This window comes from Colias croceus, chromosome 10, assembly GCF_905220415.1.
Source record: "Colias croceus chromosome 10, ilColCroc2.1".
Classification (NCBI taxonomy): Eukaryota; Metazoa; Arthropoda; class Insecta; order Lepidoptera; family Pieridae; genus Colias; species Colias croceus.
Genome location: NC_059546.1, coordinates 238757 through 255210, shown reverse-complemented (window position 1 = coordinate 255210; position 16454 = coordinate 238757). Strand labels below are relative to the sequence as shown.

The 16454-nt window shown below is 34.5% G+C and overlaps 1 protein-coding gene across 1 annotated transcript; it reads right to left on the bottom strand.

The window, feature by feature from the left end:
- Positions 1 to 630: 630 nt before the first annotated feature.
- Positions 631 to 16342, bottom strand: LOC123695110 (high-affinity choline transporter 1). Its single transcript, XM_045640832.1, has 10 exons — positions 16058 to 16342; positions 15073 to 15262; positions 13960 to 14067; positions 12312 to 12467; positions 9434 to 9732; positions 9158 to 9287; positions 8827 to 9025; positions 8457 to 8591; positions 2785 to 3057; positions 631 to 1887 (listed from the first exon to the last, which is right to left on the bottom strand). The coding sequence occupies exons 2-10, from the start codon at positions 15236 to 15238 to the stop codon at positions 1569 to 1571; spliced, it is 1785 nt and encodes a 594-aa protein (XP_045496788.1). The 5' UTR covers positions 15239 to 15262; positions 16058 to 16342; the 3' UTR covers positions 631 to 1568.
- Between the last annotated feature and the right edge of the window lie 112 nt (positions 16343 to 16454).

Genomic DNA, 16454 nt, shown 5'->3' with positions numbered 1-16454 from the left:
ACTTTCATTTTGCAAGCAATTATACATCGCCACTTTACAGGATTCATATTTATATCTATAGAATATAATCAACGATATAATATACTTTAGAAAAGCCAATAAAACCATCGAATATTGATATAAATAGGATTTTACAATTTTTGAAATACATATAATATATTAAAAGCGTCATAGTTAACATTGATGTTTATTACAAGGAGGGAAGGGACACTGAACACCGATATTAATTACAACTACATTTGTCCATTCATGACACCAAGATTTTTCGTTGAATTGGATACTTTTTTATTTAATACTGAATTCTTCTAGTCTATGAAGATATTGATCCGCGAAGACAAATAGACCAAGTTATTATGTTTATTGGAAGATATTAATTTGATATACTTATTAAATGATTTCCTTAACATTGTAAAAGAAAGGAAATAGAGAAACTCTTTTTATCCAAAATTTAAAAAACTTCAATTTCAAATTTCGCTTGGCAAAAAATTGATGGCATGAAATAATTACACAATTTTTTGTACTAAATAATGAAATAATTTGTACTTTCAAGCTAAATTTCTGCAATATCAATTTTAGAGACAGCCATCGATCGTTCATTAATTTTCAATATTTTGTTTGTTTGTTCACATTTCTGATAATATTCATTCTTTGATAAACAGCCTTATTAATTAAGCCTTCTTAAGCCTTTCTCAAAGAATACAAAAATCGATGACTGTCTACAAAACTTTGTTTCGCTAAAGAGCTGTGCGAAAATTCGTATAGCATCACAATATATATGAAATATAATCATTAATTTGTGTAAAAATACTAAAACTCTAAACACTTTAACTTACAGAATAAAGTATTTTCATGATATGTATTTTTGCGCTTTACTTATGAAATATAATCTCATTTAAATGTATCGTAAAAATATGAAACTCTAATCTATTAACTAAATACAACATTAGCAGATATATTTTATAAGCGATATGTTTGTAGCGGAATACATCAAATTCGTTATATAACACACGTATCCGCACGTCTGTGTGCTCGCACTTATTATAATTGACGTAAATAAGGATCAATATAATAGATAATATATAAGTTATATAAATCTAACATCGATTCACAACATGATATGTATGCGTTACTTTATCACTCCATTTAACATTTAGTCCGACTACAAAATAAATTCTCTTAAATTCAGAATAATTTACACTAAGAGTATTGCTGGGCTAAGTCAGGTCTGTCGCTTCGGATAAAAATATATTGGCATTCAAGTGTGCTTCGGAAGATGTCCGTCATTGAGCATACTTAGGCCATTTACACACGCGTCGCATCGTATGTCGCGACCCCGTATATTTTAGGAATTTGGCCGTTAAAATAGCAGCTTGCCGACACGTATTTCCCTGATGCTCTAAAACCTACAAAAGGTCAGATCTACGCTATGTACTAAGAAACACGCATACGACACGACTCGTGTACAAATTCTCTAGATGTTTATCAAAAACAGCTTATAGAAAATCATTTCTAATTCATGTGCAGTCACTACGTAAAACCATCGAAAACACTCACGTACATCAGTTGTCTCAGAAGGCGGTCTGTTTGCCGAACGGCTGCACAGGCGGGGGGGCGCTGCTGTTGCCGAAGAGGGGGGTGGGGCCGTCGTTGGGGTCGTCCAGGTCGTCGTCGTCAGTCTCCAGCGCAGGGTTAATGCGGCCGGACTTCTCGTCGGGACCTACTAGCGTGGACGCGGCGCCGTACAGCCGGCCTGGTACACCACCCAGCACGGACATCTGTTCTCCTGCCTCAGAGGGCTCGTCCACGCGGCGGATGTCTTCAGGAATGTTCACAACACAGTTGAAGTAGTCCGACTCGGGGCTCAGGTAGCCAGAGTTGAAGAGGAACCTAAAAGGAGTGGTTATTTAGGCACGACAACGATCAACTTATCGTAGATACCTCGTCAAAAGCTTTGAGCTTTGAAATCATAGATATAATATCGCAAGTTATTATACCTAATGTTGAAAGTATACAGGCAAAACATAACTTATTAATTTTACGACACCATTTAATTAATTTCGATATTAATTCGTGTATTATGTATATCGTTAAATAATTAACGTAAATCAAATAACAAATATTTAAATCAAATCTCAGAAATAACTCTCTGAAAGCTTCGGAGAAATTTAATAACAAGAAAATAAACTAAGTCCGCCTACTATACTCTCAAAGGACTGAAAGTTAAACATTTCTCTTTCGTATAATTAATTGAGCGAGGATATTTGTTCTTCGAATATTTCTTCAGTTTTCTTCAACGTTTCCAAGATTTATAAGCTTTAATGAACTGAACTCAAACAGAAATGTTGTAAATTGTAATAAACTGAAGGAAAAACTGGAAAAAGTATTTTAAATGGTTGGCTCTACAAAGAGAACTATAAAGTGTAGGTGTACTTGCATAGCTCTCCAAGTGCAGTAAATCTGTTTTATTTTCACATAATTCTTTTAAATTAGAAATATTGCACTTTAGTGTAAAGTTTTTCATTCACAGATGTTTCTGATTCAGTCACAAATTAATTCGTTTGTCTCTATTATCTCACAAGTCTAAATAAATTCTAGGAATCCTCCCATCCATCTTAATTTTGCACGTTTCCAACTTACCAACAAATGAAAACCTTACTACTACTTATAACCTTGTAGAAAAATACTATTCTAAAATCAGTATCAATACACACACGTTGCCAGAATTTCTGTAATCACAATTATCAATACCCACCTTCCCACAATTTCTGAACCAAAAATACTTACACGGACAGCCAAGATATAAACGCCAGGGTGAAAAGCGACAGCGACATCGCCAGGGTCCTGAAGGGGAACAGCTGCACCTCGTTCTCCGCGTCCCACCCTGGGTAGTGTATCAGTGGGGGGAGCCCCAGCAGCTTCTCCCCCCCGGAGAGCCTCACAAACAGCGCCACGATGTAGGCCGCCAGCGACCCGTAAGTATTGCAGTACTTCTTGAAGTGCACAACCATCAGCAGTTGCGGGAATAGGATCACGTACACCAGGTCTGAACACATTGACCTAGAGAAAAAGGATGGTACAGATTTTCTCAAAGACTTCTTGTGATATCACAGCGATAAGTTTATTTTAACCAGTAAAATCTTAATAATATGTATGTGAAATTATTGATATCAAATTGAGACTAAAGGCCGGCGCAGATATGGCGGAGCACAGCGCAGAGCATTTTTCATGGTCAAACTATAATTATCGACATTGTCATCATTAGAATAATATTTAAAATCAAATAACAACATTTTATTCCCGAGGAGCATTGAAGCGTCACGTGCGAAAGGTACCGCGCTGCGCTTTTGAATATTATTTACAGAGGACCATGTTGATAATATGTAGTTTGATGCAGAAGAAAATGATATCTATACATATAATAAATCTGTAGAAGGGTCAATTCTGTACATTGAAAATATTGAAAAAATAAATAGCAGGGGGTGTTACTGGATCGATACCAAACCCAAATATGTGTTTAAAAAAATTTTTGTCTGTCTGTCTGTCTGTCTGTCTGTCTGTCTGTATGTGAAGACATCACGTGAAAACTAACGGTTAGATTTGGATGAAACTTGGTATAATTATACTTTATTATCCTGGGCGTAAAATAGGATACTTTTTATCCTGGAAAAATACGTAGAAAAAAAATTATCTTAATTTTTCAGTTTTATCCATAGACATTTTTCTGTAGAACCGCGTACACACGTTGCGTATTATTATAGGTCGAGCCGTATTTGGTCTTTATAATAGATATTTATACGATGTCATTGTCAGAGTTACTCAAAATGGAGAAATAAACCATCCACGCGAAGACCGACATCCGCGCGGACGGAGTCGCGGGCGGAAGCTAGTTCGTTATAAGATTTCAACAAAATTATAAAGGATTTCGTAAAACTGGTCGATAGTATCATTACAGCGTCTATTAGACCTCAGCCCCGGTTTTTACTCAAAGTGTTACAATGTTATACCCAGTGTCATCGCTTAGCTGATGTCTTGTAGATATTAAAGTTTTTGCTGTAATTCCGAGTAATAGATTAGTTACAACATAGTTAAATGTCTGTATCATAACGCATAGGTCAATGTTAAGTATACTAAGATTAATCTATAAATACTAATTATTTCAACTTGAAGTTAAATAAGGAGGTATTTTAATGCTCTATGAATCGATATAGAGCTTTCATAAAATAAGATAAATTTAGCAATATTACTCTTCCATTTCAATGTATTCCTTTGTTTAAGAACGACTTTAATATTGTGTTCTCTGAAAATGTTTCCATTTCTCTACTTCGCGAATGTTAAGATTTTTTGTATAAAGTTAAAAAACAACAGTACAACCAGATTCAAATAACGTGGTAATGAACCAGATGCATACTTTTAACCCATTGAGCCCCGAGCGGCCCGATCGGACCACGACACAATAGATTTTCTATTGTGTCTGTGATTCCGGGGGCTGAGTTATTGTGAAAGAATATTAAAATTTGATCTAGTATCCCCTTCAACATAATTATTTTATTGTTACTAATATCGTGCTCTCGGGAGCATAATCGCTGAAATTTAAACACATCTCTGTTGCATTTTAATTGAATTTTAATCATCAAATCCTCTTGGTGCTCTCGTTTGTAAGTATAATGAAATAATAATTCAGGAGCGGGTTTGTGTTATTTCTGTTAAACTAGACGTTGTATAATAACTTTATATTCTAGACTTCAAAAGCGATCACGTATTCTATTAAAATTGAATCGTGGTTTAGTTCAAAACTGAAGGGACGTTGGGAAGGGGAATTGGGTTATCAGTTTTATTAAATAAACGTGATTTTGTGGTAATTGACGCCAACAACCCTTCTATTAAGTGTATTAAAATACATGTCTGTTATAAGCTAAAGCTAAGTAAATATTCCAATTATCTTATGTAACTACGCAAGATCTTTTATTTTCTATTACTTTAGGCTCTATTTCACAAAAAGAAGAGTGCTTCACATTTAAAAAACGTACTTGATTTACTCTAGGAAAGAAGACGGAGTATAAAAAAAAAGTTTATTTAGAATATGATATTGAATAGAATTCTCAATCCTATTATATCACAGTTAAATAACATTTGCATAAATTACTACAAAAAAGCCTATAAGTCGTTAGAAGTATCTACAATCCGCACATATATTATACATTGTACATTTGCAGTAGCGTTAGCTAGTATCATTAAGGCTCCATGCAGACAGAGAGCGTTCTGCGTTCCGCGTTCTGCGTTCTGCGTTCCGCGTTCTTTGTGATGCGAAGGATCTATAGCGCAGCGCCGCGCCCGCCGGCCGCGGTCTGACTGCGTCCTGTGTGCGCCGGCGCTACACGCACGCACGCAGAACGCTCTCTGTCTGCACGGAGCCTTAGTATTCTGTGTTTGCAGGAGCTTTCATTGGATTATGAGCTGATGATGGAATAAACATAACTTCCCTATATTTCTATTTGCTACATTATAAAACACAGAAAAGTGGTAGTAATTCAAGTATGGGTATTTAATAAAATATTTACGGGGAACAAACAAGAGCGTTTTAAACGTCCGTTTACATTAAACGCACGATTTAAAAAATATGTCGATAAAATTTGCGCGAGCTAAAATTTACGCATTTGTTCTGAATTAAAATCTTTGATTATTATAACTCACAAAATGAAGACAAATTGCGTTCCAATCCCTTCGTATTTAGTGGTATTTATTTGAAGGTAACGGGTGACATTTAACCGCAAACCAATATAATTAGAGCACATCGCATGTTTGTGACATTATCTCGTAACACATAAATCTTTGGCCAGTCGATCGTGCAATATATCCATGGGACTTGTGATAAAATTAAATGTGCTGAAATATTTCTTCTATTTAGTACCTATAGGAAATGGTTAGTTGTATTATTTTTTATTTTTACAAAAACTATTGACAAATACTTCTGATTTTCATTTTTATTTTACGTGATTGTAATAACGAAAGTTTAACTTTGAAAAATTAAATAGAGTTTTAAGCAAAGCTCGACTCTTTAAATTTTTTATTCATCCTTAAAATAGTTAATAATTCCACGCTCTATTTTAAATTACCCAAAATAGCGTTTCCAAATTTAAACTTATAAAATAAAGTATGCCGACGTGAAAACGTAATACAAAATTCTAATTATGTACATATTAATTATTATTTCTAATAATTGCTTAATCTAACTGTAATCATTCTCATATGTATCACAAAATAAGTGTCACAATAATTATACTATTCACGAGACAAGGATTAGATTTCAATCAGCCGAGAGCGGGCAGCGCGGTAACTGACTTGGGAATTATATTTTAATATTTCACACATGTAATTGCTATCGTGTACACAAAGAGCATAAACAAAACCTATCTGTGTTCATTTGATTATTTTTATGTTTTTTGTGTTACATAATACAGAGAATTTATCAACTTTAATACCTATATTGTTGTTCAAACTTCGCTCCTGACTCCTGTAATATAAATTCAATCTGTCAGCGATATATGACATTTTTCGTTAAGAAATCACTCTGGTAGGTAATAGATATTAATTCATAAAACAATTTCAGCTATTTGCTAATTGATATACCTACTTTTAAATCTATTTTAAATTTACAACGGCACGAAACATCTCAATACGATATTTCAATAATAAAATACAATTATTGATAATAATGAATAACAACAATCCACAAACAAATAGATCGAACATAACACTGCAATGAATAGAATCCAGGTCATCAATGCATCTAGACCGTAATCTGCGACGGTCGGTGTGCGATGTGACACGTCGTGCGACGGGAGGACGCGTTGGTGACGCAATTCAATAATTGGATGACTATCGTGATCATCTAGGGTTACCTATCAATTATTTATGACATAAAGGCTCTAATATTCATTAAAACGTATTCGTCTTTCTTTGTGAACGAGCGAGTTTATTTTATCAGGTTTAATTTATCAAAACGTGCATACCTACTAGCTTTAAGCTTTTATTTCTCTATATTTTTACTTCGGTTAGGTATATATACCTGTAATGTCAGTTTTATAAGCTTAATTAAAACGATGAAGGAATTATATATTAATGAGAAACGTACATCATTTTATTACTGGGATGAGAAACCGATGTAACTAGGATAATTTAGTATCTATAATATAATATATTATTATCCTCGATAACTAAGGCTTCCAAACCCTCAAAGACCGAATTCTGATTCATTTTCTATTCCCCGTGTATAGCGGGATTACGGATTAATCCATTATCCATTATTATGTATAGATAATAATACCTACTATACCTTCAACTACTAGATACAGATTATTATTATGTATACTCTACCACAGAAATTCTAGAATGCCGTTTTTGAATCGGATAGGATACCTATGTTTAATGTTATTGTAGGTACCTAAGCAGACATACAAATATTACAAATACTGAAAACAATAAAAATATTTTCGTTACTCGAAATTATAATAGCGACAATTTTCTCCACTTTCTCAATACAATTTACTCCAGTGATGTTAATTTATTACTTCCACAAAAAATCTGAAAATTTTTGTTGAAAGTTGCAATTTTTCAAATGGTAAATAATAAAAATCCACAAAGCTATTATAATAGCGTGTCACAAATTAAAACACTAATGAACTATTTGTACACTTAACAGTCGTTTGTAATTAAATCATTTGTCGTTCAACATAACTAATTATATCGCACACGACATACTTCATAACTTCATTCATAATACATTCAATGAAATAATCATATTATTATCAAAAGAATAAACTAGAGAGAATGATAACTTCAACTGTACTGTTCTTTGCAATCGATGTCAAAATTGTCCTTAAATCATTAAAAAATAAATACATATGCAACTGGAAAATCATTAAAGCTCATTAAATTCGTAATCTCTGCGTGCGAGAAACATAAAAGGTGCTTACGGGCCACAAATGTGAAGGTATCCATTGCCGCGGCCGGCACGTCTCCGTTACGAAAGCTAATGGAGCCGTCACGATCACAATCGACTATAAACCCATTTTGTGACCACACTCAGCCACCTACTGTGATGAACGTGCCACAATTATTTGGAGATTGTCTCACGTGATATACACTTCGTGCAATTTTCGCATGAACATCCGCTGATTTAATTTTGATTAGTCAATCTTAAACATAACCAACTACATATATCACGATGATATTGCAAGCTCAACTGTTGCAAAATACATTTTAGTTTAAGCATATTAAATCGCAAAGAATAAACAAAGAAATCAACTTGATGATAGCAGCAGCATAAACCGCTCCAAATAACACGCTGAAAACACGTTCAAATAAAAATGTATACTCAGGCACACATTTCTTCTCCCGCATTTTAGGGTACTGCTTCTATGACGATATATCCAACAAGTACAAAGTATTGGACTCACCATAGACCGTAGATGGAAGGTATGGTGAGCGCCATGATGGTGGATAGCACACCAACTACCAGGATGGAGACGCGCATCACCCAGATGATCTCCATCTCTGAAGCGTTCTGTCTGAAGATCAGCTTGTATACGTTCCTGTGGCGAAAAATAATGTGTAGAGATCTAGCATTTAAAAGATAACTCTTTATTCTGTGTCTTTTTAAAATGATAATGTTTTATTTTATTTTTTTATCATTGTAATAAACACGCAAGAATATGTACCATCTATACAGATGATTACGCATTAGACCTATTAAAATTTATTGACTCTATTAAATCCAGAATATGAAAAAAACACTTTAAACATGAATTAGTATGAATCTTTCCAAACCTGGCGAACATAGACGATGCACTGAGTACGCTAGAGTCAGCTGAAGACATAACAGCTGCTGAAATGGCACCAAGCCCGAAGAAGGACACAAAACTCGGCGTCAAGTGCTGGAGTACCAATGGTAAGATCATTGATGTTTGGTCTGAGGTTAAATCGCCTTCTGGAGTCAGGTCGCCGTGGAAATCCGTTTCGTTCCATGCTAAATATGAAAGAAAGCGTCAAATGAACATCATCAATATTAAATAAAATTATTTAATAAATTCATTAATTTTCTTGAAGTGAAATTTTTCAGGATTCAAGAAAACTTCAGAAAAGTGGAGATATAACTTACCAGTTCCCTTAGCGATAGCTCCAATGAGGACTGGCGGGATGGCCATGATGATGCAGCCGATGGCGGCCACGTAGGAGAGCACCTGGGCGCGCCCCGCTGTCTTGCTGCTCAGCACGCGTTGGAAATATACCTAAACAATAGTATTATGTATAAGAAAAATACGTATTCTAATCTATATATTTAAAAAATATGTATTTTGGTACACATATAACAGACTACGATAATAAAAATAGACGTAATAAATAAAACTATATTCATAAACAAGAACATCCTAACCTGCCAAGGAATCCCTCCAAAGATCAGCAGCAAGCCATAATCCACATAGAACCAGTAATAATCAGGGTCGACTCTGCCAATCCAGTCCACCTCCATAGAACTGAGGGGCTTTACATGTGGGCTGGCCCACGCGAACGGGATGCACATCCACAGCCCAATGAAGATGCAGAACAACTGGATGACATCAGTGTACGCCACGGAGTACAACCCTCCAAAGAGGGTGTAGAACACGGCCACACAGGCACTGAAGATCACGGATGTCTTGTGGTCCATGTCAATGATAACAACCAGGGTGGCACCTACAAAATGCTATAATTAGCAAAACTGCCTAAATCGGTGGTTCTGATAAGCGTTTATGAGATTTACGTGAATGGAATATTATTCGCAAAATATTTAAGTGGACAAAAGTAATAAAACAGAGATAAACGAAATATGTTTTTGAGAGTTATGTATTTTATGAAGCGCAATTTCGTTGGATAAAAGTTCTCCTTGAGAATTGAGATTTAAGATGTGATAATAAAATTTCGTTCAATATTTATTCCTCTTTATAATAAGCAAATAAAACGATTCAATGTCGAAAATCAAAGAGAATTTTATGGAATCACAAAATTATCATATACAAATAATATTTCTGTACAAAGTGAACTTGAAATAAGTATTTTCTATTTTCTTTGACGAAGAATATCTTATTTCTATGTCAAATTTATAATGATAACGTTTTCTTTAATGTAGGTAATCATATTTAAATAATAATTAAATATCTTTCATTATAATTTTGTACATATATTAATATTCATATATTTAAGTAAATCTGCTCATTATCCATAAAAATGATGTTCATTCTAGTTATAAAAACATCATACCTAGCTCATTAGCATTTACCCGTGACTACACAAATAGTACACGTTGTTCAAACAGGCAAATTAACGAGCTACAACATCGCATTAGAAATCTATTGGAATTAGAATCTAGCTGAGAGCCTACGAGCTAACTCAAGTGAATACAAAGAGATGCTTTCAAACATAAAATCAATATTTTGCAACCGCTCACATCACTGCGTCAAACCACACGACGAAGTTATAGTTAGCTTATATAAGAAACTAGCTGACACCCGACTTTGTCTATTTTAAATTTAATTTTTGTACAGCCCTGTTACATTTTTCAAAAAGGAAAGAAAGATATTATGAGTAGAACGGAAGGAAAGGCCTTAGTTTCTACGTATAATAATAACTTCTATCTGCCAATAAAGACTCTAAGAGTAAACAATTTATCCAATTGTTCCTAAGAAAGAAATAGACGGACGTTGTTGTTTATGCAATCCTCATAAAGTACGTTATTTAACTTTAATTATTTCAAATATTATTACGTTTATACGCAGCATAAACGTTAACGTAACTGAAGAATCTACATATAAAAAAGTAGAGTTTAAAACGTTTGACGATTCCAATATACGCGGTTCATTTAAAAAATCTTGTGAGACATCGTTTACTTGAATCTATTCATAATTGGCCACTCTAACAATCTGTCCACAAATACATTTATGTATTTCAAGCACAGATCCCGTTTGAGATCACAAAGCTGGCCTTTAGTCGCCAATTTTGCTTTATAAATAATTCCAGGCGCAATTCAATGCTTTGCTTTGTTAGAAATTAGAAAGGATTTCACAGAACTTCCGAAGTGTCCTTGGCATTTGACGGAAATAGAATTGTTTCACTGAGGAATTCTCTGCGTGCACCAATTTGTATTCGCGGATATATTGCATAAGTTATTAGGAGCAACCACTGTAAGAATATTGAGATGTTTTACCAGTTTACAGACACAAACAACTATAGTTTATTGTTTAGAAAGAAAGCTACTTTTTCGTAGAATTACGATTAAGATATAATTTGCTATTTTAACACCGTAAAGTTTATGTTTTAAAGTTTCTTGTGCTATACCCGAAAAAATGCGTCCTTCCAATTAAACCGTCCTTGATTTTAAATATGTAATTGATTCATTTACAAACATTCCATTCATAACTCAAACTATAACAATGTAATTAGTCACTATTTAATGACGAGGTATTATTTCAAAGCTAACAATAAAAATACTGCTACGACGTAGCTATCATATTTGTATGTCGTGAAATATAGCCATTAATCGTCCGTTTAGTAAAAGTTTAGTAACATATGATTATTTCGTTCATTTTACGTAGAAATAGAAGCAGTCTTCTGAATATTTCATCAACAGGCCACTCTGACAGCGTCTCTCTTTTACTATGTTAAAGCTTTTACTATGAATATTTTATTATGTATATCTCGCCCAGACCCGGATTAAGACATTTAGCAATTTAATCCGATGAAGTTTCGCAGGATTATATCTTATTATATTTATGAGTAAGTAGAATATTTTTATCACTTATAAAGTAACTAGCTTTCCGCCCGCGGCTTCGCCCGCGCAGTCAAAGAAAAAACCCGCATAGTTCCCGTTCCCGGAAGATTTCCGTGATAAAACCTATCCTATGTCCCGGGGTAAAAAGTAGCATATGTCCTTTCTCGGGTTTCAAAATATCTGTATACCTAATTTCATGCAAATTGGTTCAGTAGTTAAGGCGTGATTGAGTAACAGACAGACAGACAGAGTTACTTTCGCATTTATAATATTAGTATGGATAGCGTTAAGATTAAATATGTAGGAACCATGTAGGAACGTTTAATATCAGTACATATATTTTAACGAAAACAAATCATAAGTACTTCCAAGATTAGTTATGCTTACTATCATGTAGATACCTTTGTAATAAAAGCTACTGTTTTCTATGATACACGCCGCCAAGTTGAAGATCAATCATAACAGAAACATATAACATAGTTGCTGATAAACATTATTTTTCACTCACCAAGCGCAGCTAAGATGCCGGCCGCCCAGAAGACCTCCCCGCACAATGCGGGCAGGAACAGCAGCCCGCCCATGCGGCTGCCGAACGAGTCCTGCAGCGGGTCCAGCATCGTCACGTAGCCCTGCTTGCGCATCGGGTTTGCGAAGAATATACCACCTAATAATATATCTTAGGTTGGTCATCGTAGTGGGTTAACTGACTTTGAAGAATAAAAACTATTTCGAAGGGATGGACATCATGAGCTGATGATGGATACAGTCAAATAAATATTGTGACTACGTGAGCTTTTCATTTTTATTTTAACAAAAATTTTAAATACATTTTTGTTAAGTTATTCAAATCGATACCAAAAGAGACGCGTTTTGAGAAAAAAAAGTTTCACTGTAGCTAACGTAATCACATGTTAAACAACATCAGCAAGTTAAAAAATGTAGTGAACTTTTAACTTAATAAGATAGAACGTCTACGTCTGAAACTTTGCAAACCCGCATAATAATTTATAATGAGAGTAGGTAATAAATAATAATTATGCAAATCTGTATGCTACAAAGATTTACGAAAACGTAAGCCCACAACACACCGCCTTTCCATTACTTAACTTATTCAGTAGATAATTAAAGTAAAATAAAAAAGGAAAATAGGTAATTCTTCTTGAAGATCTTTATGACTCCCAATTGTTACAATAAATAAGTTTTATCTCGTATTTAATTAATTAAACTCATGTTCAATATCTACTGAAGTCATAATGAATATTCCGTGCTCGTATTTTCAAACTAATTAAACATACTACAACTACAACACAAAGGCGGAGATCTTGACAATGCAATATAATTAAAGAATTAGCGTCATATATTATATAAGGTAACAGCGAAATTATTAATTTCACAAGAGGCCCTCGTCCCGCCTCGTTAACCCAGAACGTGCGAAGGGCTCTCCACTATGGCCACGTGACCAAACTACTTATAAAAATATATCTAGACACAAATTTGGAGCTAACTTTGTCACCTTCAAGATAAAGGGCAAACGAAGCGTGTTGTATTTTGGTGCATAGTTGTGTGGCTTTTCACAAGACATTCAAATATAAAATATAGTATAATTTTCATACTAAAATCATAGTTGAAAGATGAAATTGATAACGTAAATGAGTACATAAAACACAATATTCATTAATCAATGATACGATACCAATTTTTGACTCCGTTTTATTTCAGAGAGCTCTTCCTAATAATTATAAAGAACCGTAATGTAGAGCTTTATATGGGGCGGGGTAAATCGTAATCATTTTTCGTTTTCTTACTTCAAATTGTCTAATAAATTCGGAATTACATTTCCAAAGACTTAAACGACATTTTATACCCATTAAATTTCAGTTAATTGCTTTTCTTTACTTTTATGTTTTTGATAATCTTCATCTAAATTTTATTAAACATCGATTCTGTTCCTATGATATTTTGATAATAAAATTATTAAAGGGCAATCATGATTCAATAAACGCACATACTGAATTATAAATTGATAGACTTTGTTACATCTCCAACAGCGATTGTAGGCAAGCCCTCTATTTCATACATAAACCATCTTCAAAACCAAACGATACATAGAAATACACAATAAACATAGGTCATACTAAATACAAAATATAACTTACCGAACACCAAGGAGAGCGCATAACCAAACGGTGCCTGACACCACACCAGGCCCGAGGTGTAAATCGCCTCAGCCGTGCCATTGATGTAGCCGCCGCCCACCCACGTGGCTGCAACAAAACTTTGATGTACTAACTAGTAGAGGAATGTTAGTTATGTGTATAGACCCCCGTACCATTATATCTGATAACAGTACCTATACTAATTCCAAAATGAATGGCAAAATGACAGCTTTAAACTTCCATTAAGAAATAAATGTATTTTCTTTTCTTCTTCTTTCCCACGCTGAAAATATACTGTATACTGCTATTAGACATCACGATAACCCTCCTAATTTGTTGGTACAGAGTATACTTCTGTCTTCAGTCTTTCTCTGTCGATGCTGGGACTCTAGAAACCAACTAATTTTTTACTGATCTAAGTACAAGTATTTTTCCCGTGTTTTTTAACTTCTCTCTACAGGAAATGGGATAGGGCCTTTGTAAATATAAACTCACTATTTTATTAGAATGATAATGAACAATTATACACTTCAGGAAGAAGGTACAAAAAATTAAAATGTGATTTACTCATTTTATTATTTAGTAAACCGATGTCTCACGTGTACACTCACAATTAACTCAGGAAACAAAAGAAAATAGTCAGTGTTATTACAATGGAATATAATTGAAAAGCTTTTGTCCATTCGTACTTATTTGAATAAAACAATTCCGACGTGAATGGCCGACCATAACAATTACTTGCGGTTGTGAACTCAAACGGGGTTGCGATTTGAACAGGGAAAATGAAGGAAATTGGATTTTACTTAGTAATTTAATATTCCTTGGTCTTGACCTCAAATATTTATGGAAATTAGTTATAGAAATAACTTAACTGTAGAATTATTATAGAAATAAAATATTTTACGATAGAATTTGAACGCTGTTTAATTTATTTCATAATCCGATACTATGTAAGAGCTTCCCCGTTACATAGTAAAGAAATTGCATTTCTCCTCTACTTCTACCTTAATATTTAAGATCCTTAAGAATCAACAAATTGTATAACGTTAATTGCAAATGCACAATTTCTTCCCATTTCTATCACACCACTCACAACATACAGTCTATATTCACCTGTCATAGTGAAGATGCCGACGAAGAGGCCGATGGAGCGGCCCGCCAGCATCACCTCCTCCTCCGACTGGTCCCCGGCAGGCTTCTTGCGGCCCGCCCAGATGCCCACGGCCAGGATCAGCACGTAGAATATTATGATCGAGATCACACCCGCTATGTTTATCATTTTGGATTGTTTGCCCCGCCTTATCTGGACAAGATAAGACAAGAAATGGTATAGGATGCGAATATTGTTTGGATTATTTTCTCTACATAATCAACAAAGCTATTTTATTCGAAAGCAATTTCTTTCTTGCTTATAACATTCAAGAAAAGTTGGATACTTAAATAACCCCGTTTCTAATCACATCCAAACAATAGCATAGAAGAATGATTGTATTTTTAAGACGTTATTAATATCTACCTATCTACAATTACTAGTTTTCTTCGTAAATAAAAGGCTAATTTAAATAAGGTTAATTACAGATGAATATTTCCAAAAATACTTATCAATTATCACACAACTTCGTGACTGTAACAATTCAGTATTGTATCATCACTTGGCCTATTTAATTCGCAGCTATTATTACGATTTTGCACAATTACACATTGAGTATCATTTTCTGATTTACATAATAATAATTAGTTGCATTCCGTCGGCGAATCTTCAATGAAAATCGTGCTTTGATCATTTAAATAAGTACTACTTACATTTAAAATCAATATATACAGAGAAGGTATGAGCAAATATGAGCTTTTAAGTTTTAACACACGTTATATTTAAATGTCATCATGAACTTAATACATAACGAGGGTAACTGTCACCTATTTTTACTTCTTATATATTTAGCGATTACCTAATGGATGAAGAACGTTACTGTTCACTAAAATGTATGTCTTACATTTTGTTTCTCATATTACTTGACATTATGCCCACAAACTCTACTTCTAAGCTCTTGACCTTTAACCTTACGTGTAAGATAGAAATGATGAATAAAACACTTACTTATATACAAAAAGCCAGCAGTAGCGCCTCCCTCACACACAGCGAACGTCTTTTACGTGTAACATTCAAGAGAACGGTACATTATTATGTCTAATTTACACTATTATGTCACTCGCGTGCGGGTGCCTCCGGAGCGGTTAGACGCGGGGGCAGCTATCGCCCCATCGGAGGGAGGTCTTTTGAGATGGGCTATTCCTTGTTCTAAAGCTGAGCCCGCACATGAGCGCGCGTAACCTCGGCTCCAGGCATCCAAAGGGTTTCGTTACATAACCGTCCCGCGCTCCTCGGTGTGCCTGCTGTGACAGCTCCAACCTGCGCCGAGCTTCGCGATCGATCCTTTGACGTCATTGGTCTCTACTCCGTTCGACCGCGCATGCTCTACCACCCACACACCCTC

Excerpts from the sequence above, each read along its gene's own strand:
- LOC123695110 (XM_045640832.1), bottom strand. The coding sequence starts at position 15,238 with ATGATAAACATAGCGGGTGTGATCTCGATCATAATATTCTACGTGCTG. Across the intron at positions 9,733-12,311 it reads CGGCATCTTAGCTGCGCTTG|GTGCCACCCTGGTTGTTATC; the intron begins GTGAGTGAAAAA and ends AGCATTTTGTAG. Across the intron at positions 9,026-9,157 it reads AGCTATCGCTAAGGGAACTG|CATGGAACGAAACGGATTTC; the intron begins GTAAGTTATATC and ends TTTCATATTTAG.